General features: G+C 41.5%; 1 protein-coding gene across 1 annotated transcript in view; it reads left to right on the top strand.

Moving 5' to 3' along the window:
* Window positions 1–17033, top strand: part of trip4 (thyroid hormone receptor interactor 4) — a 72047-nt gene extending 55014 nt beyond the window's left edge. The window contains exon 13 of the mRNA XM_070971815.1: window positions 16281–17033. Coding sequence (XP_070827916.1) covers window positions 16281–16345 — 65 coding nt within the window. The 3' untranslated portion in view covers window positions 16346–17033. The remainder of the gene's footprint in view (window positions 1–16280) is intronic.
* The last annotated feature ends 10364 nt before the right edge of the window (window positions 17034–27397 follow it).

Here is a 27397-nt window from a genome sequence, read left to right as displayed (position 1 = left end):
CCTCTCTGTTCTTCTCTGCTCTCTGTGCCTCTACCCCCCCCTTCTTCTCTCTCCGCTGTCTCCATTCTGTCTTTGGTTTTCTGTTTGGTCTTAGCTGCTCTGTTCATGGCATATGCCCCCACTGAGGAATTGTATGGAGGTGAGAGGATTTCTACTGAGCAGCTTCTCGTCCGGGCTTAGTGCAAAGAAGCACTCCAGCCTTTCAATCTAGTGCAGGAGCAAGAGCTACAAGATTGCCTGAGTGTGGGCATTTGAGCACATATACTCTTAAGAGTGTGTGTTTTAGTCTTGGTATTGTCGAGAATTGTTTGTATTGTGTGCACGCAGCAATGTACCTCTCCTTTGCCTCTTGTTAATTACCAGCGATGGAACAGCAACGGCCTACATTGCTAGTGGTGAAACACAATTAGTCAGTTGCCAAGCTGCTCTCTAAAAGGCTATCTCACCAACACACAGTGTCATCAGTAATCTAGTCTCAGCATAATCTAAATGCCAATGTCTATCCTCTGTGATCCATCCCTGGCCCACACTACATTTACATTCTAATTAGATGTGGCCAAGGCCGCTTTATAAGGACCCTTTTTAATAACACGGCTGTATTCACCTTTTCAGAGTCCCATCGCGGCTGTAAAAAAGCAGGCTACTCTTTATATTTTGTCCCTTTGACATTGTGGCTACTGAGGATTTAAGTAGTTTTTTAAAGCCCTCGGCACCCGAGTGTGTGTAGCCCGACAAGAGGTTTTCTTGTCTCTCGAGGATGAATTGTTAATGGAATTGTAAGAAATGGAGATGCAGTGCCAAAGCAGGAGTAAAACGCAGACATGACACATATCATACCAATTTGTCCATAATGAAGCATAGAGGACGTGTAATTGTAGTCCTAGTTTAGCATTTATTTGAATAAAGGCTTAATTTTCCAAGTATTTTATGATATAATTGTGGCTCCAAAAAGGGATAATATCATGTTTTAACTGCAATAGCAAGGATTAGTCTGCCGATTGATATTCAGTTATTTACCCTAAAAAAGTAAGAGTTGAGACGCTGGAACGCAGTGCAGTTGTGTCTTTTTCTGAAAATCGCCCAGTCAGTTATTTGACTGTTTGTTTCAGCTGAAATTGTAATTGAATTTATGAAAAGTTCAGAAACATCTTCAAGTCATAAACAGTGAATTCTGTTTCCTTTGAGGTAGTGTTTCTTCAGTCAGTCCTGGTTTCACCCTGTTATATCAACACTGTTGTGTAGGTGTATTCAGCAGTTCTTTTTATAGTTATGCTTTATGAAAATGTACCTTTTCTAGCCACTGATTGATTTGACCGCTGTTTAAACAACATGCAGTTAACAGCGTTTTCAGACTGTTTGGAGTAACTGCCTGTATTTGGCTTTTGGTGACAACACATTGTTCTAACAAGAAGATGTGAAACATCTTCTGGATGAATGCCCTCATTTTCACTCTTGTGATTGCTCCCTGGAGGGTGGTGAGGAGTCTGACTGGGATGCAAGATTTTCTCATCAGCAGCATTTTTATTGCAAACTGACAATAGATGATTTTTACCGTCTCAAAAGATTACTGCGAAGACAAGATCACAAAGTGCAGATCCGTCAACAAACATCAGAACTGAAGATTTCACTTGTTTGTACTTGTAGATGTAGATCCAAACAATGCTCTGCATAAAATCCTCCAAACTAAATGACAAAAGACATGCAAGTGTTTTCTGGTCTGACGCCACGATCGGCAGTGACATCATTTGTAAATGCCTTCCAAAACGGTTGCAAAAACAGCCGTTTACTGATTTGACACCGCGATGGTTACGACTGCAGAACGACGAGATTTTGTCTCTTGAATGTAAACATTTGTTGCGTGTCTGCATTTGCTGACACGACTGATTAATTTTTCTGTGTTATCTAATGAGTGGCAGCCAAATTTATACAGTAGTTCATGATATTTTGACGCTCATGACTCATGCAATTGACAAAGCACTGGATAATCTCACTATTCTGAGTTTGGCATGATCTGTTTTTAAATATGAAAAAAAAACATTTGCGTTTTATGAGCCGCTTTTTAAACACTTCCTGCCTTCTTTCTTACATTACAAAAATGTCATTTCTTTTAAAACAGAAGTAAGAGCATTGTTACAAACAGGTTAAGCTGGTTTTGATGAATGTGAAGTCTCAGTTAAAGAAATCACACTTGACCCTTCAGCGTTGGAACGACTTGCCTGCAGAGGGATCTTTAAGGACAAAATCACTGTGAGAAACTGGCACGCAGCTGATAAGCAGTCAGATTTCTTCTGTTCCAAGTTAAAACTGGCTTCCTGAGAGTCCAATATGGCTTGTGAATTATTCTGTGTGGTCTAATGAACTTAGGGCCTTCATGGATAATACATGATGGAGAGTAGTGATGTATTGAAAATGGAAAAGGGAATGGAAAATGGAAATGAAAACAGTGTTATCTGCACTTTTTGAGACATCTCTCAGTTTATTATTTTGCATGGCCCCTTACAAAGATTACCTTTTTTATGCCAAAGGTATAGTCTGACATTTACAGTCTAATATAAGCGAATTCACCACAGTTATAAGGAGAAATGTACATTTAAAACCAAAATATCGCTATTATGATACTCCAGAAATGTTGCTTCCTGCAGTCTGTGTGTCAGAGGGCTTTCAAATCCAAAGTGTTGTGAGCTTTGTCTGCACTTCACTGATTGACAAGTCCTGGAAACATTAAGGCAAATCAGAATCAGGACTGGTTTAGATAAAATCCTAACTGTGTCCATGTGTAGTAGAGCGTGAAGCTGGAGGAGTGGGTTGTGAGAATGGTCTGTGACGATCCAGTCAGTGAATTAGAAATTCAATTTGTTGAAGCAACATCGCACAGTCTTTACATTCTGTGGATCATAGTCAGGCAAAGGAAGACATTAATGCTTAGACTCAGTTCTTTAGGGAAATGGTAAATAGATCCGCGAAACACACAGAGTTCCTGCTTATGATGCTACAATTTATTTATAGTTTCAACAAGATGTGGCACAGTGCACAGATTTGATTTGATTTTCATCTGTAGCGCTCATGTTGTCTCCAGCTGACTGCTCTGTTTTTCCCGTTTGTGAATGAAAATCAGAACCTGGTGGCTCTGACAATAAAACACACTTGAAAGGAACAAATAATAAAAGCATGTGCTTTCTTTCACTCCACATACGTACAGTCTCAATAAAATTCACTCCAAAAGACAGCACGAAGTGATGAAAAACCTGATTTAAACTGATAGTTAGTCAAATCCAGAGCTTCGTTCGCAAAATATCTGCAGATAATTAAAGGAAACGTGTTTCCCATGATGCTTTATCTACATTGTTGACCTCCAGTCCTCTCAATAACAGTCTTTTCTACTGCTGCAGCTTATTGTAAGAGCATCTAAGAGAAGTGATTGATAGCCTGTTTTCAGGAATCACTCGTGGCCACAGGGGAAACTGCTCTGTCTGTTAGGAAACATCAGTTCAGGCTTCTCCCAGTAACTGATAGACCTTCTGACTCGGTCAATGCAGGTTTCCCAGTAATTGTGCCTACAAAGCCAGAGCCAGTCTTTCTTTTAAACTGGTGATGTTTAACTAACAGCACTCTTCACAAGAAAGGGTCAGGCATCAGTGGCGCTATGACAGAGGAGGACATCTAACACATGGCTTCCAGAAGGAAGATCCATCTGCTCGTTCATTTGTATTCACCAGGAACGGGTGTGTGAGCAAAGTGAAACTGTAGAATTGAAGAGAATCGCTGAATCTCCTCTTCTGGTACATCACATCATTTGTTCATAACACTTTGCCAGTTGGTGTATCTGTTACTTGCAGCCAAAAGTTGCTTAAATGAAAACAAAATCCCCCAAAAACTTCAATAATAAGCTGTAATTTAAACAGCATTTTAAACATTTGGTTGTGTGGGATTCTCATGCAGCCCGTTGTGTTACCATTTTCTGCCAGCACATGGAGTTATGTCCTCACAAGCCCTTAAAGACAGACTCATTTAACTTTTTTTTTATATAATGCAACGTGTTTGTACTTTTTACAGGTTAATTAAGGAACTTTTGACTCTGTAGCTTTCAATGACCAGCAGCCATTTTGGCCATGAGCCATGGGATGATGATAAACACTGAAAGCTAGGTTAGGAAAAATGTATTTTACAAGCCTTTTTGTTGAATTTGTTGAAATGCTCTAACATAAAAAGGAATAGGATCCAGTATCTGTTGCTGCTGCAGGCTTGTAATAAGCCTTGATTGGATGGCCCACCTCCCTGCATACCTACATACCTGCCCACCTGCACGCATTCTGCTGCGATACTGCACCCATTGCCCTTGACTGCAGCCTGCACAAGGCTGGGCAGATGTATTGCTAAAGCTATAGCTCGTTGCACATAATAGCAGAGAAAATGCAGCCAAAATTTCCCAAAGCTAACATGCTACTTTGACAGCTGTGGGTACTAATAACATCCATGTTCATTGTTTATGTTCATTGTGATAATGTTAGTTTTCTCACATGTGAATGAGACCTGAGGTAGTTACATATAGTTAGCAATGACAGTGATGCACTGTGCTCCCGCCACAGGGCCGGCAGACTCTCCTGCAGCAGCTAACCCAGGCGCACAAAGCACTCACTCACAGCAGTGAGCTGGAACTGGCAGACAAAGAAAGCCTGTAGCAACGAACACCTGAGTGAGCTGAACTGAGAAAGGATGTGTTTTATTGTTCAACTTTTCATTTGCAATAAAAGCAAAGTGCCATGCCAGTTTTCAAAAGTTCCATTGTCCTGCCAGCAACCTACATTCAGTCTGTTCGCAGCTTTATTTGTTGTGACTGAAGCAAGAAGCTTCATTTTTTCAGTGTGCAGGAGTCTCAAGCAGCCACGCAGCTTTAAACATCTAGATCATGTATTTTTGCTGTTTGAGGGGAGCTGAGGGCAGAAACTCCAGTGAAATATTATTAAAAACCCATGAAGGCAGCAAAGCAAAAATTTTGATGAATATCAACTTCTTAAACTGACACAACTGAGCTCCAAGCAGTTTCTGAAACATTTATTGCATTTGGAGGACTGAACAGATGCGCTAAACTTTTAGTTTGCACTTGCCGGCATATCTGATTGGCCGTTGACAAAGAGATCAGTCACGTCCAGCGTTGTTTGGCTGACACACTTTAAGCTGTTGGCGCATCAGCTGAGCTTTCTGGTGGTTCGGCGCGACAGGAAGTTAAGCGTCGTTTGGGAAGTTGTTTATCATGTACGTTTGCGTGTGAATGCGTGCTAAGACGGAAGCCAAGTGACTGCAGATGCCCACCGTGACGTCAGGTCTGAGAGGAGAGTCATCCTGAAGCCCGTTTCGTTCAGCATTGAGTTTGTGTTGTGGCCTGTAAATATAATGTGACCATAATTTGAAGAAATTATCAACAGTAACCGAAGTAATGATCATCGACCGTGTCCTCGAAAGTTTTGGAGACTGAACAACAGTCCCATTTAATGTAGGCTGATGTATTTGTTTTTGCCCACACAATAGCCTCCAGCTTGTAATCAATATGTATTATGTGTGACACCATTGTCTCTCAGTTCAAGCTCACGCAGTTGGATTGATTACTGCCAACAGGCTTACTTCCCACAAAATGATCACAGTCTGTTTATTGTTTAGTTCTGTGCTGTAGGAACTGACGCTTGTTAAGCTGAAGGTGTCCGTTCCGTACAAGACATTTAAACTCTGAACATTTTGCCCAGCCTTCACTGCTCTGTGTCTCAGTTTGCAGATTTGTTTGGTTCATATTTGCTGAGCATACAGTTGTAGTTTATTCAGAGTGAAACATGCTTGACGATCAAATATGTGCAAAGATCCACATTTGGCTGTTCGCCAACACAACTGACCAGAACAACCTGAGCGTTATGTCAGCTGCCAGCGAGTCGTTGAAGTTTGTACCTCACCTCGAAGTCGTTGAACGCTGCAGTTGAGGATCAAGCTGCTCAGATTTTGCCTGCTTGTCAGGATGTTTGAACTGCTAACCCTTCACCTAAGCTTCACTCCGTAACCTCTGAAGCCAATATATAAGTGAAACTCAAAGTGCTGTTCCGAGAGTCTGGAGGCAGTGAAAACCTGCTTTTCCATTTGTCAGCTGGAGGTGGTCTTCATCACTCAATTTTTGGAACTTTCTGAAACTGACAATCTGTCACGCTCGCTTTCTGCAGCAGCTAGCCAGGTGCATGCTGGAGAGAAACCGGGCAGAGCTCCAGAGAGGGTTTTTTTTATTTTCTCAAATTTCCTCACGTTGCTACTCTTGCGACTGTTCGTGTTCGTGGACAATCAAATTCTAAACAAAAGCCAGGACTGATATGCAGCGATGTGCAGAAGTACGCCTCAGACGTGTGCAGCTGGTTCAAAACAAACACCAGGAAATACAGCAGCCTTTGTTCTGCTTGTAAATGCAGCATATCTTGTTTTCTGTATCCTGCTTATTGAAGTCTGCAACTTCATTTTCCTGACATGAAGAATGTCTTAACCTCGTTCTGATTGAGCACACCGTACACAGCTTGAGGCTGCTGTCGCCACAGTTTCATGATCATTCGTTTTGTTAAAGTGAAATCTTTCATATGCTAATGGTACTGTTTGACTGGAGATGACTAAGATTGCTATGAAGGCATTAGCAAGTCGTAAAATGGACTGGGAAGACTTTGGTCTCCAGTTATAACCTGACATTTAATAAATAGGTTATAGTTGGAAGAAGCTATAAGGACATTTTTAAGTGTTTATTAATGTCCAGCTATTTAACTGTATTGCCATTCACTGGCTGTTTGTACACCAGCCTCCATTATCATTATTGTTGTTGACAAATCCCTTAATGAACACTGAGTTCTGCTTACAGCTGCATTATAATGTTTACATTCTGCTGCAGTTTGTGTAGTATAATGCTAAATATGGAGAATAAAATGTTGCCAGAGAACTTAATGGACAATCTTAGTGTTTCTAAGTGGAACAAAATCTGTTAAATCAGATAATCCTCATGGGGAGATGTGGGCAGATTATAATGCAGCACTTAGTGAGTGTCGCTGATAAAATACATGTCGCAGATTATAACCAGTGCTTTTTTCCTGGGGGAAGTTTAAAATTGCTATTAATTATCAAAAATCTTCTGAATCCAAGACCACATACTTGCTCAAACTGTACTCTTATATTCTGCAACGCCTCAAAAAGCTGCAGTCTTGCGTGATGAACTGACAGCAGGTACAGTCTATGTTCCACTTTGCATGGTATTTTGGGAGCCCTGATATAAACCAGTTATCACCATGTCCTCACTGCTCCACATCCACCCACCAACCAGCACTACTTTTGCTGTCCTCGACTTGTCAGACACCGGCTCTCTAGCGAGTTGTGATGAACTGTCATGTGCGTGACTAAACCGGTTCAACAGCGCGCTGTTGGTTGGAGAAATCACTCAGCCATTACAGCCCCTCAGTGTCTGTGAAAACAGCTTCAGGCGGGGAGGTTTGGACCAAGAGATGGAGAGAGACTGTTTTCTCTGCAGTGGGAAGCATGGTTCACGCGTCTCCCTAACCCCTTGCAAACAGCATGCCAACACAAGTCTCAAACAGCACCTTCTCTATCCACTTGTAAATTCACCAGCTCGGCAGCGCAGGAAGGGAATGTAAATTAGGTGTGACTAACAGCAAGATGGGAATCCAGGCAGTTTTCCCCTCCTCTCTCGCTGTTCTCCCCTGGCTACCGAGGGTTTTGTACACATCCACTTTCCCGCAGTGCTCGAGGCTGTCGGCTTGGTTTCACGTGCAGAATGACTTCAGCTGGAGGTGTACTAAGCTGAGGCCAGATAAGAAGAAGAAGATGGAAGGGCAGTGTTGCTGAGCTGAAGTCAGAACAGAGCCTTTTTGAAAATCCTATTCGATTTATCAGGAACTGGGAGTCCTTTCACTTCATCTTTGAAACCATTGGACCAGTCGTGCTTACTGAAATATGGGAAATACAGCTGCCACATCTGATTTCTCAGAAGCATTTTAGCTGGATTGACTGCTGCAAGCTTTGTTAAAATAGGTCTACTGATTTTTTTTTTTTTTTTAATGTGGTAACGAATAAAGCTGGTGATATTTTTGTTATTGCAAACAAATCCCATAAAAAGACCAAAATGAACCATAAATTGGTCCTAACGAGTATAGCCTGTGTAGCCAAAGCCTGATGTAGATTATTCCTCTGTGCCGTGGAGCTCCATTGTTGTCCAAACTATTAAAAACACATAAATGAGCCGCACACTGTTGATTATAATGAACACGGACACTGTAGTTAAGTCTGAGTCAGTCCCACATACACCAGCATGGTGCTGTAAATTCTCATGAGGGCACTCGATATATGTTAATCCACAGCTGAAAATAGTCCCCATGAATACAGTATTTTCTCCTGTTTTCAACTCTCCTAAAAATTACCCAGCTGTTGTGGGGAATTACTTGACCTTTTAGTCTCACAAGCAACGTGGCTCTCGGGGTGGCAATGTCGGTTCATTGGACGGAAATATCTCTGCAACCATTGGATGGAATGCCTTGAACCTGTGTACATACATTCATGGTTCCCAGATGATGAATCTAATGACTTTGGTGACTGCCTGACTTTTAGCACCAGCAAAACTAATCACACTGTTCAGCTGTACTTTGCGTTTAGTGCAACTTTGCAATTATTAGCATGCTAACAGCATATTATGCTATTATCATTTAGCAGAAAGCGCTTTGCAGCCTCTTAGAGCTGCTAGCATTGCTGTAAACTCTTAGCCGTGTCTCAAAATGAAGCTTTACAGTGTGACCAGTTTTTAAAGACATCTTTGTTTCATAGAGAGATAAGTTAACACATTGCTGGTCTTGGTTGATCCATGAGTTTAACACCAGCCTTATCAGCCAGACGCCCTTCATCAGCTCATATGAGCATTTCTGAAAAAATCCAGAGCACTGGTGGAATACACGCCTTCCCATCTATTGCTTGAAACAATATTTGAATTCAAACCATTAAATCCTGCCATTTGGTTTCAGATTGTTGAAAGCTTTTTCACTCTTAACTTCTCTCCACTCTCCAGGCAGTATACTTGTGATAAACTTATTGTGGGAGCCCAGTGGGAGTCAATGTAACAGATACTGTTGAAGGTGCTACACTCAATCACAAAGCTGGTGGTGCTCCACTTTTAACTTTCCCTTTCTGTCTCATCATTTATTGGCATGAAATAATTTTCTCGTGTCAAAGTGTGTCATCAGAAGGCGTATCAACATGTGGTTAAAGTCTATATGCATAGCAGTTCTAGCTTTATTATCCAGGTGCATTGGGACTACTGTGTAATAAAAGGGTAGAATACAAAGTTCTGCCTTTTTATTCTTTAGTGCTTGGCAGGTAGTCTCACAAAAGGAGAAACTGCAACTAGCCAATTATTCTTGTGATTATTATTGCAAGGAAGTGGATGGGCCTGCATGTTATTGATGTCAGGGAGAATGTCAATGGACCTCTATTTCTGTCTAATAGATACACTTTGCACTACTGCCCCTGGATTTTCAAGGGGTTACGTGAGTGCGCTTTCCATCACCGATGAGCTGTATTCTCCCATTAGGTCTAATAGGAATAGTATGCATGCGGTCATATTTGTGAATATCTAAGAGTATCCAAGTGTAGTGCATGAGCATCTGTGTAGCTGAGTGTGTGTTCGGCACCGTGTTTTACGGTCTTGATGATGGAGAGCCAGCCCTCTGCAGACAACCTGTGCTTATTTTATGGCCTCCTCCCCAGCTGCAGCATGTGGGCAATAAACCTTTCTCCAGCAGTCTCCAAACAGTGCAGCAATCAATGGGAAATTATCTCAGCCAATCGATGGGCCAGCCTTTCTATTTCTCCCTCTCTCTGCCTCTCCTGCTGTCCTATCTGTATCCTTTCTCCCAGCACCCCTCCCTCTCTCCCCCTGCCCTCATCCCTTCTGTCTCATTTTTTGCTGTCTCTCTGTTTTTTCCACCCACTCCCTCACTCACCCCCCTCCCCCACTTTTACTTGCGTTCCCTCTAGCTCTCTGAGCTCCGCAGCTCCTACTCTGAAATGCGACAGCTCAGCAGCTCCAGAGCCATTAACAAAAGTCGCCTTCACCCATGGAATATGTAGCAACGCTGAATTGACTTCCCTAGTGGATATAATGAATCTCTCTTGTTCATACAACCAGAGAGCGTTCCCTCTGACAGTTGTGACAACAAGGTCCACTAACTGTGCTCAGTGTTGATGTTGTTGCTGTTGTCCTTTGTCGTTTGCAGCCAGTTGCATAAAACCTCATTATTGCTCCATGTTTCACTTTCGGATGTATTTTAATAAGTGTGGGAAATTGCCTAAAGGGCACTTCTCAAAGTGTTTTCCAGTGTAAGAAAAAAGTGTTTTCCAACAGTCACTTCTTTAAGCAGCGTAAACACTCTTTAAGTTGCTATGGTGAGAGAACTGGTGTGACTGTGAACTCTTACCAAGGCTAAACTCACACTCAAACACTGAGGAAGCAGTGTCACAATCACACCCCAATTGTTCAGTAATGACTTAAAAATAAGAATCATTTTGAGTAGATTATTTTATACTAACAGTGCCTCATTGTGGTTTTCTGGACCCAACTGTTTTGGTTCACTCTCACGGCTCTCATAGCGGTCAGCTGGTCATTTTGGCGACAAGCTGGTGAACATAGTGAAGCATTTATCAGCTAAGGAGCCAACCATTTCCCTCAGAAGTTTGAGACAAAAAGAGATTATATAAGATTTATTCAAATTGATCTTACATTTGCCAGGTGGTGATGACTGTGAATATGCTAGTCATGTGAGTAAGCAACCGTTTAGCAACTTTATAAGGTGGTAATAATGTGTCGGTTTTTGCGTTTATAGTTACAGTGCTGTATGCTGTTGCAACTCCTCCAGGCAGCCGGTAGCTCAAGTGAGGTCGTAGAGCCAAATCATGCATTGAAAATGCATAAAGGATTTGGCCTCTTGTTGTGAATACTCCACTTTTTAATGTAGTGTTGTAGCTTAAAATGTCTTCTCTCCAATTCGCTTTTGTTTAGCAGGCCGCGACTAGCAGAGGGAGCCATACTTATCTGACCTATCACTCCAACATGTTTCATGTATTCTTTGAGAAAGTATAAACTTTTTACATCATGCCCTTTCATTTCAGCATCATTAGGTGTTCTTGAAGTTGAAGAATGTTTCATTATGCTATAACACATATGGGACTAACTGTGTTGACATTGGCCCATTGAGTTACTGGCACAGTACAGCTGCCAAATGCTCATTCCGTGAGTGCTTGTTTTGACTTATATAATCAGTTTGTTTCCATATATGCTCATATTCAACATTTCACAGAAATGTCACCGTGTCATGACAAGAAAAACTGCCAGAGCCTATTTTCCACAATACTGACTCTCATTCACGCAACACCCGAAAGGAAGCGAGAATGATGTATTTCTGTTATGGTAGATTTATCATTGAAGTAATCTTGGATAAACTTTTGGCACCATTCACCCCAACATTCCAGAGGTATTTCCACTCCTCAGCAGCACTTGCTCTTGGCAGAACAGACAGACACTGACAGCCATTCAGACAGACTTGGAAATGGTGAGCAAACAGCACTTCTCCTAAACACCTTGTTTATGCTTCAACTACCCACAGAGTTCAGCCGTAACGTGACAACATGAAAAGAAAGCACAAGTGACAACCACCACCCCTGCTTGTCACACTTGTATCATTTTTTCCCCTGCCTCAGCCAAGGGGAAAACAGCCAGCTAATGTGGTGGTTTGACAAGCAGGAGTCTTGTTAGGCAGAGAGACACAGGGTTATTATTTCCCTTGCAGTCAAGGATGAGGTCAACACAGGTTATCAAAACCCAGCAGAGGTTGTTCTGCACAGAAAAGGACAAAGCAGCACACCACGGTTTGTGAGAATGAACTCTAATGGAATGAAATGTGGCTGATATTGAGAATTGTGTATTGAGGGAGGAAAGTGTCAGTTGCTGTAGATTAGGAGGTCAGCTCCAGTCAGTGGCTGCAGGGGTTTTGTTTGCACACCATAGCTACAAGCATTTATATAAATAGCAACTCAATAAGATCCCTCTTTGAGATTCTCAGCTGTTTTCATTTTTGTAGACCTTCTCATGTGAGGTTCACATGAATTAGTGAGCAACAGATTCTAACCATGGAAGTCTTCACAACAATGGAGGTTTCTGTTTTACGGCTTGAATCAGCAAGTCCGTGCAGGTGGCTGCAGGTGCCAGGTTGCTGGCTCAGGTACAACATCCAAAAGTATTAATGAAGGAATCCTTGACTGTTACATTCTTTGCAGGCTAAGAAACATGCACAGATATTAACATTTCTTGGATACATCGATGGCGAGTGCACAACAGTTGTATAGTGTGATTTTTTTATTAGTTACAACTGAAGCACTCTGAATGTCCTGCTTTTTGTTGGTTATCCTGTTTACACCCGGTGCAGTCATATCACTTTGGTGGAGCTGACACTGTTGCTCCCAACCATTTACTGTATACATAAATATTTCTTTCCCAACTGAATATTGCAGTGTCCATTTTTAAGCTGATTATATCATCTTGTATACCATCAGCTCTACCACAAATCAGGCCTTCTTCAGATCACACTCTCTTATACTCTTTTGTTCATTTCAAGCTTGTTCTTAACTCCAAAAAAGACAAAATGTTTGCTTTTCACAAGAGCACAGAGCTTTGATGTCCCTGCACAGACCATGCTCTTCATGGAAATATAGTAGATACAGCACAGCATTATAAGTACTTCAGACTGCTTCAAGGTGGTTTCAAATCAAGATGGTTGATAAAGTTGTCCGACAAAGATCAATAGTAGCCCCAGTAGTATTAACCAAGATGGCCACAGCATGTCTCGACTTGTCCGTATGTCTGTGTGACTGCTCTAGTGTTGTCTGAGTGAGATCTGTTGTTTCTGAAACATACTGGTCAATATGATGAGTCGATTCTGGTGCTTGAACTTGTTTTAGACCCCGGGAGGTCTTGATTTTAATTCATTTGTCCACACCGTTGTGTCTCTTGGCTTGGTTTCCTGTTGACATGAGACATCATGATGCAACACCATCATTTGAATCAGGAGGATGGAAAAACCCGGATCTGATTATTAATGCACTGGCTTGGATTGTGTCAGTACTCTGGCTCTCTTCCACATGCCTATCAGCACGTTTCCCTCAGCACCTCTTTTACTTTCAATGACTGCACTGTATCCACATGTGATGCACGAAGAATCTTCATTGTCTTATTTTTATTGATTTGTCCAAGGCTTTTGACACAGGTGACCATGTCACGTTGTTGGATACTAGAGTTGGGTGGTATCCAAATTTTGATACCGTCAAACTTTCCCCACATTTTACCGGGATATACAGTATTACCGTGACTAATTAAAAATCACTTTGCAGGGCAGCGTGACATGCGCGCAGTTCAGACGGTCAATGCTCATGTGAAGAATCACCAATCCTAACTTGTAGCATACCAGAATGACGGGGAGAAACTCAATTAAAAGCCTCTACCAAGCACCCAAAGGAAACATAATTCATACCCCACGAAATATGTACAATATGTGTAATTATATGCGCATGTAATGAAAGCACGAAAACAGCGCACGTCAAAGGCACTGCATCTGCTGATTTCACCACTTCACGCAGACCACAAAAGCCCAGTATCATGTGAAAGCAGAGAGTCTGATGATCATGAAGATGTCTGCCTCCACACTGTGTGACGAAAACTCGGCGAGCTAGCAGCCAAAGAGTAGCAGAAAAAAAAACTTCGCTAAATCATAAAGTATGTTTTACCTTTGCTTTTTGTGGTCAAAAGTTATATTCCAGCCCGAAAAAATGTTGCTAATGTCTCCTCCTATGACTGCGTTAGTTTGAGATCAACCACGAAGGTCCTTCTTGTTGACATAAAAAGGAGGGGGTTTCTAGAGTGGAGGGAGCGCTCTTCATGCAATAACCTATCTCTGGGGTTACTTCCTTCTGGATCGTCATTGGTGTTTCTATGGTGAATGTGGGCGGGTCGCTGAGCTATTGACCGGCGTCACCACGCAGTTCGTTTCATCGCTCTGTCTCATGAAAGAGCAGAGCGCTCACAGAGGACTCTGCTGATGAGCCCAAAGTGTTATTTTACTGTTTTATTTGCATTTCGTCCTTTTACGAGAGCTAAGAACAATAGCAAGCAGAAAAAGGCTGAAAAAGTGTTTTCAACAGAGGAGTTTCTCCGTATGCTTGGACGAGATAACAGTACTCTGCTCAGACGCGCCCATATGAGCGCCCGGACATACCTGTTAAAACATCTGTAAAACTGCTCAGGTTCTTTTTGTAGCATGTACTTTTGCACAGTCACCTTTTTCTCGAGTAAAAATTCAACCAGATACATTGAACGGAGTGGACTTCATTTTTGTTATGGCGATGCAACAATTATGTTAGACCCGTATAGACCTATATGCACAGCATTTTTTTAATGACGGTAATGAAACTGATACTGTTGCTATTATTAGATACCTTATTACCGGATTACCGCCCAATCCTATTGGATACAATCTGCAATACTGGCTTATCTTGGCGGGCTGTCCTGTATCAAAAGGTGTTCCCCAGGGCACCATCCTAGGACCACTGCTGTTCTCCATAAATGTACCCTAACCCCTTGAATTCCTGCAGTCTGCCTTTGATGTTGTTCACTCTCGTTTAACTCAACTTAAGTTAAATGCAGACTAAGCTGTGTTATTTTTAAATGGTAATGAATTAACACTAGTCTTCCAAAGATCTCAGCTGCTCAAGGGGTTGAACTTGAAAGAGTCACAATATATAAGTGTTTATCGTCAGAACTTCAAATCACACATAGAAAACTATTTTTTCAAGATGGAACTTTTTCTTTTCTCTTTCTTTTTTGTAAAACTGTCGTCAGTAAACACGGTTTATTTGCAGATGATCGCATTCAGTTTTTATTTAGGTGTTACACAACATCTCAACTGTTTTCGAATCCAGGTTGTATATATAAATCTGTCCTTGAGCTGCTTCCTTCTTATCTGTGTTCATAAATGTGTAAAAAACGAAATCAATATGGCCTGTGCTCTTGAAAAAGAGATTTTAATCTCACTCACACTTTCACCTGCTTAAATGTGTGTGCAGAGCATCTTGTATGCCTTCACCTCATTCAGGCCTTCTCCACATTACTGATTTTGATGACGTGCAGACGTATTTTAATCATCTGAAGCTTGTTCTAAACTCCAGAAAGACAAAATGTGCATTTCACAAGCGCACAGAGGTTTCATGCTTCTACTTCAATGGAAATCTGTTAGATACAATACAGCATTACAGGAATTTGGTTATATGTCACAAAATCTCCCATTGAACGCCTCACTCTAAGCCTGATAATTCAACTTGAATTTTTCAGGTAATTTTTTTTCTTTTGTCTCCTTCACAACAACAACAAAAAAAAAATCCAATCCACTGAACTATCTATGCTGGATTATGATGATATTCTGCATTCTGATGCCACTGCCCTTTAACCATGGCATGCCATTTACTACAGTGATTACTCAAGACAGCTATCGTTATCACCACTGTGAGTTATATGAAAAAGGTCTGGCGTCAGCATGACTGTGTCTTTATTTATAGGGCCAGGCTATCCACAGCAGGTTGTTGAGATACTACACATTCTTAGTTGAGTTGAAGTGAACAACCGGGACACCAGATCACAATGCATTTTATTATTGGCTTGAACTGACCCTCTTTCCTCTGACTGACAGCATTTGTGACTGTTTTAATGAGTGTTTGTGTGAGTTTGATGACAGCTTTGTATGACTTGTAGTATTGTTTGCATATAATTTTTATGCGAGGTGCATTCACTTGTAGCTCAGTATTATTCTCTGTTTTTGTTAACGAACAGCACATGTTGTCATCCTTTGTATGTGCCCTTTGTTACCAGTGGATTATCCTCAATGTACATCTATATAACTGAATTAAAAACCACCTTATTTTGCTGCCAACAAAGCCTGTGGTCTAATCGCTCTTTGCCGTGGAATAAAAGGTCTCATTGGCCTTTTACCTCATCGTCTCTCTGTGTCTCTGTGCGTCTCTCTTTCTCTCCACTGTCTATCCGAAGCCGCCTCTAATCAGCGGGCCTTGAGCTCTCAGAAAGGTCACTCTGTCCCTTTGATGGTGTTTTGATTCATCCCTTCCTCTTTTCTCCCCGCCCACCCTCCCCTTTCACCCCCTTTCTCTCACAGGGAAGCTGGAGAGTCAGTACCTTCAGGGTGCCAAGAAGGGGCTGGTCCCGTCAGCTGCAGAGTGACTGAGAGGAGAAGCTGAGGAGGAAAAACAGCCTGATCTCACAGGAACATGGAAAATTATGTTCCTCAGAAACTGGCCACATTCATCTCTGGATTGTCCCAACATTTTATCAGGGGCTGTCAATGCTGACATGTTATCGTTTCCAGCTCGGTGTTTTTACAGAAGCAATATTGCTAAAAAGAATGCAGACCATTGATTTTTCATCATTTAGACAAATTCTACAATCTGCTTTTTCTGTATTTGATTGTTTGCAGAAATAAAATGATCCTGGTTTCATTTTGTGCTTCTCTTATTCCAGTTAAAATTAGGTTTGTCGGTATAAAAAAAAGGTTGTGAAACCCTGATTCCAAAGAAGTCGGGACTCTGTAAAATGTAAATAAACAGATGAGCCCATGTATTAATCTCCTTTATCCAATCATGTTTTCACAAAGTGGTGAACTTCGCTCCATCCTCGCTTGTGAATGACTGAGCCTTTCCAGGATGCCCCTTTCATACCCGATCATGATACTATCACCTGTTACCAATCAACCTGTTTACCTGTGGAATGTTCCAAACAGGTGTTTTTGGAGCATTCCACATCTTTCCCAGTTTTTAGCTGCTCCTGTCCCAACATGTTTGAAATGTGTTGCTGCATCAAATTCAGAATAAGCAGATATGAAAATAAATGAAGCTGATGAGGTAAAATATTGAATTTATTGTCTTTGTGCTGTTTTCAGTTGAGCATATTTGGACTTTTTGGGATCAGGGTTGTATGTTGTTAAACAAAGATGCCATCTTTTAAAAAATGTTATGGTTTTGACATCAACGATAAATAGAAATCGCTTAATTTTGCTTTAATTTAGCCCTCAGACAACAGAAAATAATTTAGCTGTCCCTCTCTCCTCTTCATCAGAGTCAGACCAACAACTGCTGCATTAAAAACACAACCTTCTCATTAATTTCAATGAGAGCATTGCATTGGCACAGCAGGGGCGGGGGTGAAGCAGAGGGCTTTAGTTAAACAAAATGCAGGGTAGTCAAGCAAAAAGTTGATCATGGCTCATCAGTGTAATCCAGCGTCACCCAGCAACACACTGTTTAGACTAATCAAAGACATGCATGTGCACAGTCCATACCTTATAGCGTCTAAACTTTAGCATTGTGCTAATTCTGTTGTTTACCTCACAAGCACTGAGTGGGAAGAGAGAATTATTGCTGCCATGAAAACTATTCAGAGTTGTAAAATCCTGCCTCAAAGGAGTATAAACCACCCTCAGACTCATGGATTTATTATTGGGCTTTGACGTCTTGGATGCAGCTCATATGCTCTCCTGTACCTGTAGCATCATGCCCAGGAAAGCCTCAGGTTTGTATGGATGCAAGGATGCAGCATGGATGGTCTGACTTGTGTCTGTGCTCCCTTTCACCCAGTTTGTGTGTGCGTTGTTTCTGTGAGTCCCTGCATGCCATTCCAATGCAGAGCAGGAACAATACAAACTCACACAGAGAGGCAGCTGATGAAAAAACATTTAACGGCTACAGTAAAATAAATGCTGCCATTAATAGTATAAAAAATTTGGTTGAAAGCATTATAAGTTTTAAATGGATTTTGGTGACCGAGCCTCACTTGTGTGTCATGTGGAAACTGCGGCCAATGGAAAGTCCTCATTTCTCCATAGATATTATTAGTGGCAACTTTCTGCCCCCTCAGCTATTAATTCCACTCTTGTTAATCACAGAGATGCTTTAACGTGATACGTACGTCATCAGTGCTGCATTAACTAAAGTTAGCGCATTAAGATAAGAAATCCTACAGGATTACTCCAGATTTTTTCACACTATTGACTGTGTTGAATGACTTTTTAGTGTTTTTGAAAATCAGACAAACAGGCTTTTACAGAACTGCGCTCTCAAACTGAGGTCTTTTTCTTGGTATTTCACTCGTGAAGAATAGTTTGGTATGACTCAAAAAGACATGGGTTAAGCCTGCATTTGAAAGGGTTATCAGATTCCTGGCAGACTGCCTCACCATGCCAGCATCTTCCTTCAAAAGCCTACAAAGATGTCAAATCTTCAGTAAGACTTCAATCTCTTCAGGAGCCCAACGTGCACAGACTGCTTCCTCTGAAATCATTTATTTATGCTTCTTAAAAGTCTCCTGTGCCTGTATTCAACTAAACGCCAGGTTTTTAACTCCATTATTATGAAGTCTTTCCCCTGATTAAAGCGCTGTTGTGACAGGCTCTGATTGATAATGTGCCAGTGCAATATCATTTTGTGTTTCAGCGCCGTACCTGTTCTTGCACTGCTGTGTGTTTATTTCCTTCCAAATGTGTTGAGTGGCTTTTTGACTAAGCTGTTTCTTGCCTGAGGGCGTATTTCACCATGGTTTGAAAAGCATAGCATGAATCACCAGCACACACACCCATCCTGAGTTATGTTTTTGCCTGTGCCTGGCATTGTAATTCGGCGTTGATTAGCTTAGATTTACTCTTGTTTGAGTTGCAGATTAGCTACAACTCTCCGCTCCACTCCATTCAGCATGAGAAAGCATAATTCCACCAGCCCTCCTGGTAATCTCCCACCCAGAGAATGTAAGAGGTCTCTTTTGTAAAGTTTCACCATAGAAGGTGGATTTTTTGTCTTCAGAGAGGCTGCTTAAGAATTTACGAAATTCAGCCCCCAGTGAATCAGCAGTGACAGCTACTTGCCCTGTGGGTGGCCTTTTCTTCTGTCTTCCAGATCAGGGGCATTTCTCCCTGGATGAGAACAGACGAGCAAGCTCAAATAAACAAGTCTCGGTGTTGTAACGCCGAACAATTAAGCACATGCAGTTTTTAAGCCTCTTTAGATAAAACCATAAGATCATGTGCTGTTGGTTTTTCATGCACAAAAGATGTGACGTACTTGTGCGGAAGAAATGTTCTAGGTGATCCATTTAAATATTGAAGCAGCCATGCTGTCTGAGCTGCAGTGAGCTGTAACAGATGAAAAGCAGCAAGTCCATCTGTTTTTAAAGGAAAAGCTTGGCATTTGGGGAAATATGCTTATTTTTTAGTGCATTCTGGTAAAGAGTTGGATGACTAGATACAGTGGTTAAATGTGAAGCTACAGACAGAAGCCAGTTAGCTTAGCTTAGCTTAGCACAAAGACTGGAAACAAGGGGAAACCGCTAGTCTGCCTTTAACAAATCCATCTGATTGCACATCTAAAGCTCACTAATTAATTAATTATATCTCATTTGTCTAATCTGTACCAAAAAAAAACAAGTGTAAAAGGACAATTTGCCATTTTTACAGGGAATTAGTTCCTTGTTCAGGCACAGAAGCATTGTTCAGAGCCAAAGCTGCTCATAAGTCACTGTGAAACCACAAATATCATTAAACTAACAGATTAAACAAGATATTAGATGTTAATCAGTGAGCTTTAGAGGTGCTGGAAGCTAGATTTTGTTACCTTTGGACTGAGCAGGTCTACCTGTTATGGCTGTGCTTTGGTCGCTTGGTTTTTGTGTTTTGTTTTGCTTGTGTTTCCTCTCTCTGCTTCTCAACCGTTTAGAGCGAGACGGGAGTTGTGCTGAGTGGTCAGCGGCTACGCCGCTGAGACGCACCTGTGCCGCATCAGCGCTCATCAGCGTGCGGCTTTTTAAGTCGGCTCCGCTCTCTCTTCATCGCCAGATGATTACTTCGTCCAGCCGCTTGTGTCTCTCTGAGCGTGGTCTCTAGCTATTGAATTTACGAGTTATTAGTATCGCTGTCTTCTCTAGTGTTGTCCCTGTTTGCAGGTGGATTTTCTGTTGTACGTACTCTAGCTGAGCTTTTTTCCCTTACGAGGTGATTTTCCGTTGTAACTTTGTTTTGTGCTATTTTTCCCCACGTGGAGATTTTAGTTCTGTCACCTTTTACTTTTGCCTAGGAACTTTTTCCCCTTGTGGAGATTTTTGTTGTATTATTTGTTACTTTGTGTTTGGACATTAAAATCACCAAGCTTCTTGTCACTGCATATTGGGTCCTGGCCTTTCTGTGTCTCGAGTCCGTAACACTACCTGTATACACCTGTTTCCTGTCTTTGTGCTATGCTAAGCTAACCAGGTGCTGGTTCCAGCTTCATATTTAACAGACATAAGAGTGCTATCAGTCTTCTCATCTAACTCTCCAACAGAAGCCGATAAGCATCCTTCCCAAAATGCCAAACTTATCATTTAAATCATGCCAACTTACTATCAGCAGTGTCTCTGTGTTTGGTCAGTGCTTCTTCTGCCGTATGACAGACCAGCCACCCCGCTGTTTGTGATGGATGGGGGAGATGGACAATCAGACTGGATGAAGCATTGCAACAAGCAGGGTGTCATCCAGTTTTGAGCACCACAGCAAAAATTCCTGTCCCCATCCTACTTTCATCTGGTTAGCTATGGTTTTAAATTAAATGAGACATGAAAAGGTAATGTATTTATTCATCATTTGGACTGAAAAACAGGACCAGCTGAATTTCCTGATTGAAATTAAATGCAATTGATTCCAGTCCAGCAGTATGCCCTCCTCACCATTAAGCCAAGTTTCCAGTTGTAGAAGCAGCAGGACCTTTGTGTGCTTGCTGAGAGACTGATTGGACTGAGGACGCAGGGTCCCATCCCCCCATCCCCACAGGCCTGGAAGAGGAATTAGGCCTTGGAGCACTTTAGAAGAGGTGGCGGCAGGCTGGGGAACAATACAACCTGGGAGCAGCTTGTGGCTCATCCATCTCATAATGTGTCACAGAGCACTGCCTGGGTGAGCCAGGGTGGATGTACAAAGGAAATATTTAGAAAAGGATGGTGCCAATCGTGGCTCATTGAAGACAGCAGAATTCACTGCACTGAAATGATCACAATTATCCCTCATTCCCACATCTCAGCACTTCACACATTCACAGTTTTCAGCAAGCCAGCAGAAAGCACGCTGCAGAGCTGTCGCTCAGTTAAAGGAGTAGCTCTTTGAAGCATGGTCATTCGCTTTCATACAGAAGATTGATTCGACTCATATCAATAAGTATGCCATCAGGCAGTTAGCGTAGCTTAACTTAGCATAGCACAAAGACTGGAAACCGTAAGCTTGGCCCTGTAGTTTTTACTGTACATTTTGCATGTTGGACAGGTCAAACAAACAATGTTAATTAGTAGGTGATTTGTTCATTTTTAACAGGGTTGTGTTTTTTTGGTCATTTTCCCTTAATATTTGTGCTTCTACCATGGGTAAGTAGGCTTTGTTTGTGCGGTATTTAACTTAGAAAATTTACTGGATTCTCCATCAAAAAGAGACTTGGCGCGTACTCTCCATGGAGCCGAGCAGAGAGAAGCTTCTGGGATGCTTCTGAAAGGCAGACGCTACGCATCCTTGGAAATGCACTCAGCGACAGGGACCTTACAAACCCAGTGGATATTAGGGGTTAGGGCTGGGGTAATCCTCATGGGTCTGGGGGTGTATTTTTAGAAGCAACAGATGCAACTGAATGATCATAGAAATGTTACAAGAATATTCTAGGAATACTACAGGCAGCAGTGTGTCTCTATGATCCTCCGGCACTTCCACGACAACGCGTTGCTACTTGTCACTTTGTCATGAAGGTGACACAACGCTATAGAGTATATGGACTGCAGCATAGCATAGAATTGAGTATTTATCATAATACTGTAAAGAATATTATAAATTCAACACTGAGTAAAGGGCAACAACTCCTCTGGCCCTGCACTCTCTCTGCTACCAGAGGTTAACAAGGCTTCCCTGCTCAAATCGCCTACTGGACGAGGGAGATTTTATTACATTAGGACAGAGCCAGGATAGCTGTCTCCATCTATGCTAAGCTAACTGGCTGCTGGCTGTATATATATTTATCAGAATATGATAAATATTATAATATTATTATAATTATATTAAGCATGCAGACACAAAAGTAGTATCAATCTTCTCATGTAACTCTCAGCAAGAATGCAAATAAGCATATTTCCTGAAATGATAAACTGATCCATTAACAGTCTTTGGAGGTGAGCTGCATCAAACTCATTTCCTGATCATACCTACGACTGCCTGATAGGATACCTCAGAATAGGAACTAGGCTTTTTAGAGCTGAGCAGAATTCCCTCCACGCCTGCCTCCAGAGTGTGTCATGGCTCGTCGACTTTGGTTAGTCCAGAAATACGAGGTGGGCCCCTTCTGAGGAGGGGAAGCACATGAACTTTGGAAAGCTTTCATCCCTCAGGGCAAGTGAGGAAAATGCAGACAGAGATCTAAGACATGGATGCCTCTAAGTGGTCTCTCTTTATGAAGACCTAAGACCTGTTTGCCCTTGAAAGGTTTGCAACTGTAAATATTAATATCTGTTCTATAAATTCCCACAAATGATTACGATCAAAGGAAATCTGTGTTGTGCAAACTGACTTTACAAAAGGGTTCTGGCTTGACAAGAAAATGATTCAGAGTCCTCAGTAGGAGAGCAGATGCATAAATTCAATTAAACATGGATTTCCCATCACAAATGGCTTTCACTCGCTGCCATTCCTAAAGATCCACTGATAAGTGATCAATTTAGTCCATGACCTTTTCACCTTGCTGAATGAGACGGTACCTGTTACGACACAAATGTGGACAGTGATTTTTTAAAATTACGGCCACATCAATTTCCCAAAGAGGACACACAGGAACACCCAGTGAAATAGCTGAAACTGAAAGAGACTCGCTGTGTGTTCATGTTAGGCTATAATGACAGTCCACAGAAAGCCCCCCACCAGGGCGTCTTCACAGCCTCTCAGAGCTTTTTAACACACATGACGCCACACAGAAGACACTCCAGATGATAGTCTGTCTTCAAGGCCTCTCCTGTCATGAGGGGTAAATCTCTAAACACAGTGATTTGTCAAGCTTTAGTCTCTTGAATATGTAAAATAGCCCCTTCCAGGCTTCTGTTTTCTTCAGAGCAGGCACTGTAACAGATACATAACATGATTACTGTGGATTAACTATTAGCATATTGCTATATGATAGACAATAAATACAAGCCAATTTTTGCCACAGGCTTACAAAATGTGTTGTTACTCTTGTGACTGTTAAACTGTAAAGATGTGACAGATGGGTAGACATTTGACGGCAAAAGAAACTTTACAATCACCAAACTGATCTGAAGTCTTTCTTTCTTTCTAGGTGCATTTCATTCAAAGATATGTTTTACAAATGCTTCATCACTGGTTTGATTTCTGTTTGACTAATTGGGTCAAAACATCAGTTTGTCCAAATGAGAATTTAGATCATGGAGTAAAAAAGTCATTACTTCCATTCTTGAGCTCATTCTTATCCAGGGAGCAATGTGGATCATGTGTGGAAAAGACAAATGGATGCATTTGAACAATCCTCAGGTTTTTCTGCTTCCTTTTGTTTTTGCCTCTTTGTGCATTATTCAAGTCACATGTTTGGCTTGAGAGGACACCAGGAACCAGATCTGTTTATTGACGTCACCGTTCATTGTTGATTATTTCTTGGCTCTTGGCCAATCTGAGGGTCAAGAAAAATATTCTCTCTTGAGTTTTAATGCGTGTTGTCTGCATGATTTCCATCCATTAAGCACTAAATGGTGTTTGCATGGCTAAAACCAGGTGATCAAACCACACAGTAAATAAAAGCATCCAACTCCTCTTCCTGTCCTTCTACGGACAGGAAGACTACGGCTGAGTCTAAAAGCACTCCCTCATTCACTGGAGGATTGAACTATGGGATTTGGAGCAGAAAGTGCTGTCCAGGCCACGGATATTACTTTTTTGGACCAAGCTAGTAGCTCTGTGAGGCTGTGCTTTGGGCTAAGTGCTAACATCAACATACTAACATGCTCACAATGACAATGCTAACATGCTGATGTTGTCTGGGTGTAATTTTCTTTTTATATTAGCACCAAACACAACGTACAACTGAGGGTGATGGGAACGTCATTTGTTTTGGTATGTGGTCAGAAACCAAAGTATTGGACAATTCAAAACTGGTGCTAAATTTGAAGTTCACCAAAGATCACCAAAGTTATGACAATTCATCCTGGGGGGGGCCATGAATTTTTGCACCAAATGTCATGTCTGTCCATCCAATAAAATAAAAAATAAGGATAAATAAGGAAAAATAAGGATATCACCAAAGTTACTAAAGTCATCCACTGGGGACCATTAATGTCTCTACAAACCTTTCACAGCAATCCACTTAAATTTCAGCCAAAACCACAAATGGCAACCTCATGGTGGCACTGGAGGACAAATCAGTGGATCGGCAGTCACTAGGATTCACCCTCTGGGAACCATGAATATCTGCACAAAAGTTTCTGTTAGTCCATCCAACAGTGAGACATTTCAGTCTGGACCACAGTGATGGACCGATCGAAAGACATGCAGCTTATGTGGCCAAAAGCAGGAAAACACAAGTTGATATTGATGATAATAGTAAATGTAATGCAGAAGAAAAAATCTAACCTCTGCAGGGATTCACTCAGCTTTGTTTGAATTGGTTCATGGTAGAAACTATTTGCAGAATCTATTAATAATGCTTCAATACTGCATCCCTGGAAGCTGTTTGTCCCTGCATTCCTATATGTGTTGTTTGCTATCACCTTACTCTACTGCTGACACGGATCTTTCATTTAAACGTGCTGAAGCACAAGTCTCTTTTAAATGGGTTTCAAGCCTTTACAGTTTCTTTTATGGAGTAATGGAAAGATGATCACACAAATCGAGCCAGCCCCTCTGTGATTCCACATGGCTGGCTGATTAGCCCTTTCTCACTGATGGAAAACACATGGCGTCCACACAGCTTGTTCAGTTCAGGTTTTGGTTGGTGCTGCTACACTCTGCGGCAAGAGCACTTGGTTTGGAGCCTCAGCCTTGAAGGGCAGTCATCATCAGAAATCTGTCCCCTCCGGTCCCCACTTGCCCCTGACTGTTATTTAGCTTTCCAATGGAGGCCGGCTTTTCCCTTGGGAAGGCATGAGTGTGCCTGCCAGCAGGAATGCATTGGAGGCAGCAGAGGAAGATGGAGGATGGATGGAGGATGGTGAGGAGCTGCTGCTGCTTTTCCCTCTGTGTGAAAATGAGTCCATTAATTCAGCCCCCTCCCCTGCCTCTCCCCCGGCCCTCCCTGTGCCTGTTGTCTCTGTTTGTTAGCGAGATGATTCCTTCTGTCATGTCAAAGGCAACATTATCATATTCTTGTTGCCTGGGAAACCAGCGCTGAGAGAGACAACGACTTAAAGCCTTCGTGGTGTTTGAAGCTGGTAAACATGAAAGGTTATCCGCAGTGCTGTGAGAGTTGGAATCCGAACATATCTGAAAGGGTCTTATTGTTGAATCTTTTTTTTTTCCCGGCTCACTGAGAGATTCCCTCTTGGTTGTTTGTTAATAGATTCAGTTCAGTTAAATTGGAACATGGCTTCGATTGTCACAACGGTAACGTGTCCAATTTGCACTGAAGCGTCAAGCTCGAGTTTTGACCTCCGTATTGTTTTCTTTTCTTTAATCAAGAGTATTTAAAGATTTGAAATTGTTGACATTCAACACAACGCACATTTGACACGCATGGAAAAAAGTGAACCAGCAATTATTCACAGATGATATCAAGGACTGCTTTAAAACAAATGTCTCCTTTGGTTTGTCCATGATTACATTCAATCCCTAAACCAAACACAGTTACAGTTTGTGACATATGAAGCTTCATGAAGTGTTTATCATAGGCTGCTTCAGTGATGTGGCTTTGAATAACACTCTGTTTATATCGGGTTTCTAAACCGCAAATAACAGCTTTATTAATGTTTAATACATCATCTACCAGTATCCTCCTCCTGCATGTCACTTGCTTTATGTTTTTAGAGAAGCTCTTTACTTCATCAGGAAGACCACTCTTCCTGCTTTGCTCTGGAAAAACTCAAAATTCACCCACTAATAAGAACATTCACGACTGCAGGCTTGGATTGTTGTAAAGACTTATTTATCTTTATGTCTGCAGCTCAGATGACTTATGACAAACTGAGGAGCCATGAACATCTATCATTGATTAATGGATTAACAGCATTTATAACTGCATTATTAACAAATAAACACCACCACACAGCTTTTTTTTGTTTTCACACAGCAACCCCCAAATTTTTCTTAATCAGTCTTATGACTGATCTATAAAGCAAGTAAATGCTTATTGACCATTAACAAAACCACCAGCTACAACTTATCAACAGATTATAAAGGGTGCCTTGTTAGAAAGTGGTGTCCTTGTTATTATTCCTTGAATCAGGACAATAAAGGCTCAGTGCTTCAGTAATGTGGCCCAATAATATTCAGCTTGATGCTTTTCCAGCTGAAAATAACACTTTCAGTTTGACTTCCCACGTAGTCATTATGAACTACACAACATCATGTGTGCTTTTCTATACCTTCACAGTTATGTAACCTAATCAGAATCTAAAGATGGGCTATTTGGTATAGTGTGATTTTTTTTCCTCGTATTTGAAGCAGCCATAATCATTTTAATCTTTTGCACTGCTTGTTGCATTTGGAAATCGTGATGGATATTTTACATTATCCTCTGATACTCTTTGGACAAAACAATTCATCGATTAATTGAAAAACAGTCTGATTAATTGATAACTAACTTTGCATTTTTTTTACAATCATCAATTAATCACTGGCTGCTTTTTAAAATTGGTATCATGAAATTTTAATCTGACAACTTTTATGTGAAACAATACAGAAATGAAACAAGGGATTTTGCATTTCCCCCTTAGAATTTCATTTCTAGCAGTGTGGCGAGAAGTTATTTTTGGTGTCCAGTCGAACTGCGCTCAGGATTTGGAGGGGACTGAAATCTTGGCTACGGCCCTGCCTCTGACCACCAGCTACCTGGCTCTGAAACTCAACACTGCCGGTGGGTTTTCCTCTTTGACAACAAACAAATGAGTTTAATCACGGTCCAGTCAGTGTGCTGAATCCAGTTCCGTGTCTTTAGCCCGCGTGCCGTGGACTGTGACAGTCCAATCCGACTGGAACACCTCATCCTGGATTTCCTCCCCGCTCCCGCTGCTGCT

Source organism: Chaetodon trifascialis, chromosome 1 (assembly GCF_039877785.1).
Source record: "Chaetodon trifascialis isolate fChaTrf1 chromosome 1, fChaTrf1.hap1, whole genome shotgun sequence".
Classification (NCBI taxonomy): Eukaryota; Metazoa; Chordata; class Actinopteri; order Chaetodontiformes; family Chaetodontidae; genus Chaetodon; species Chaetodon trifascialis.
Note: the sequence above shows the minus strand (reverse complement) of the source record. Positions and strands in the feature narration are given on the sequence as shown.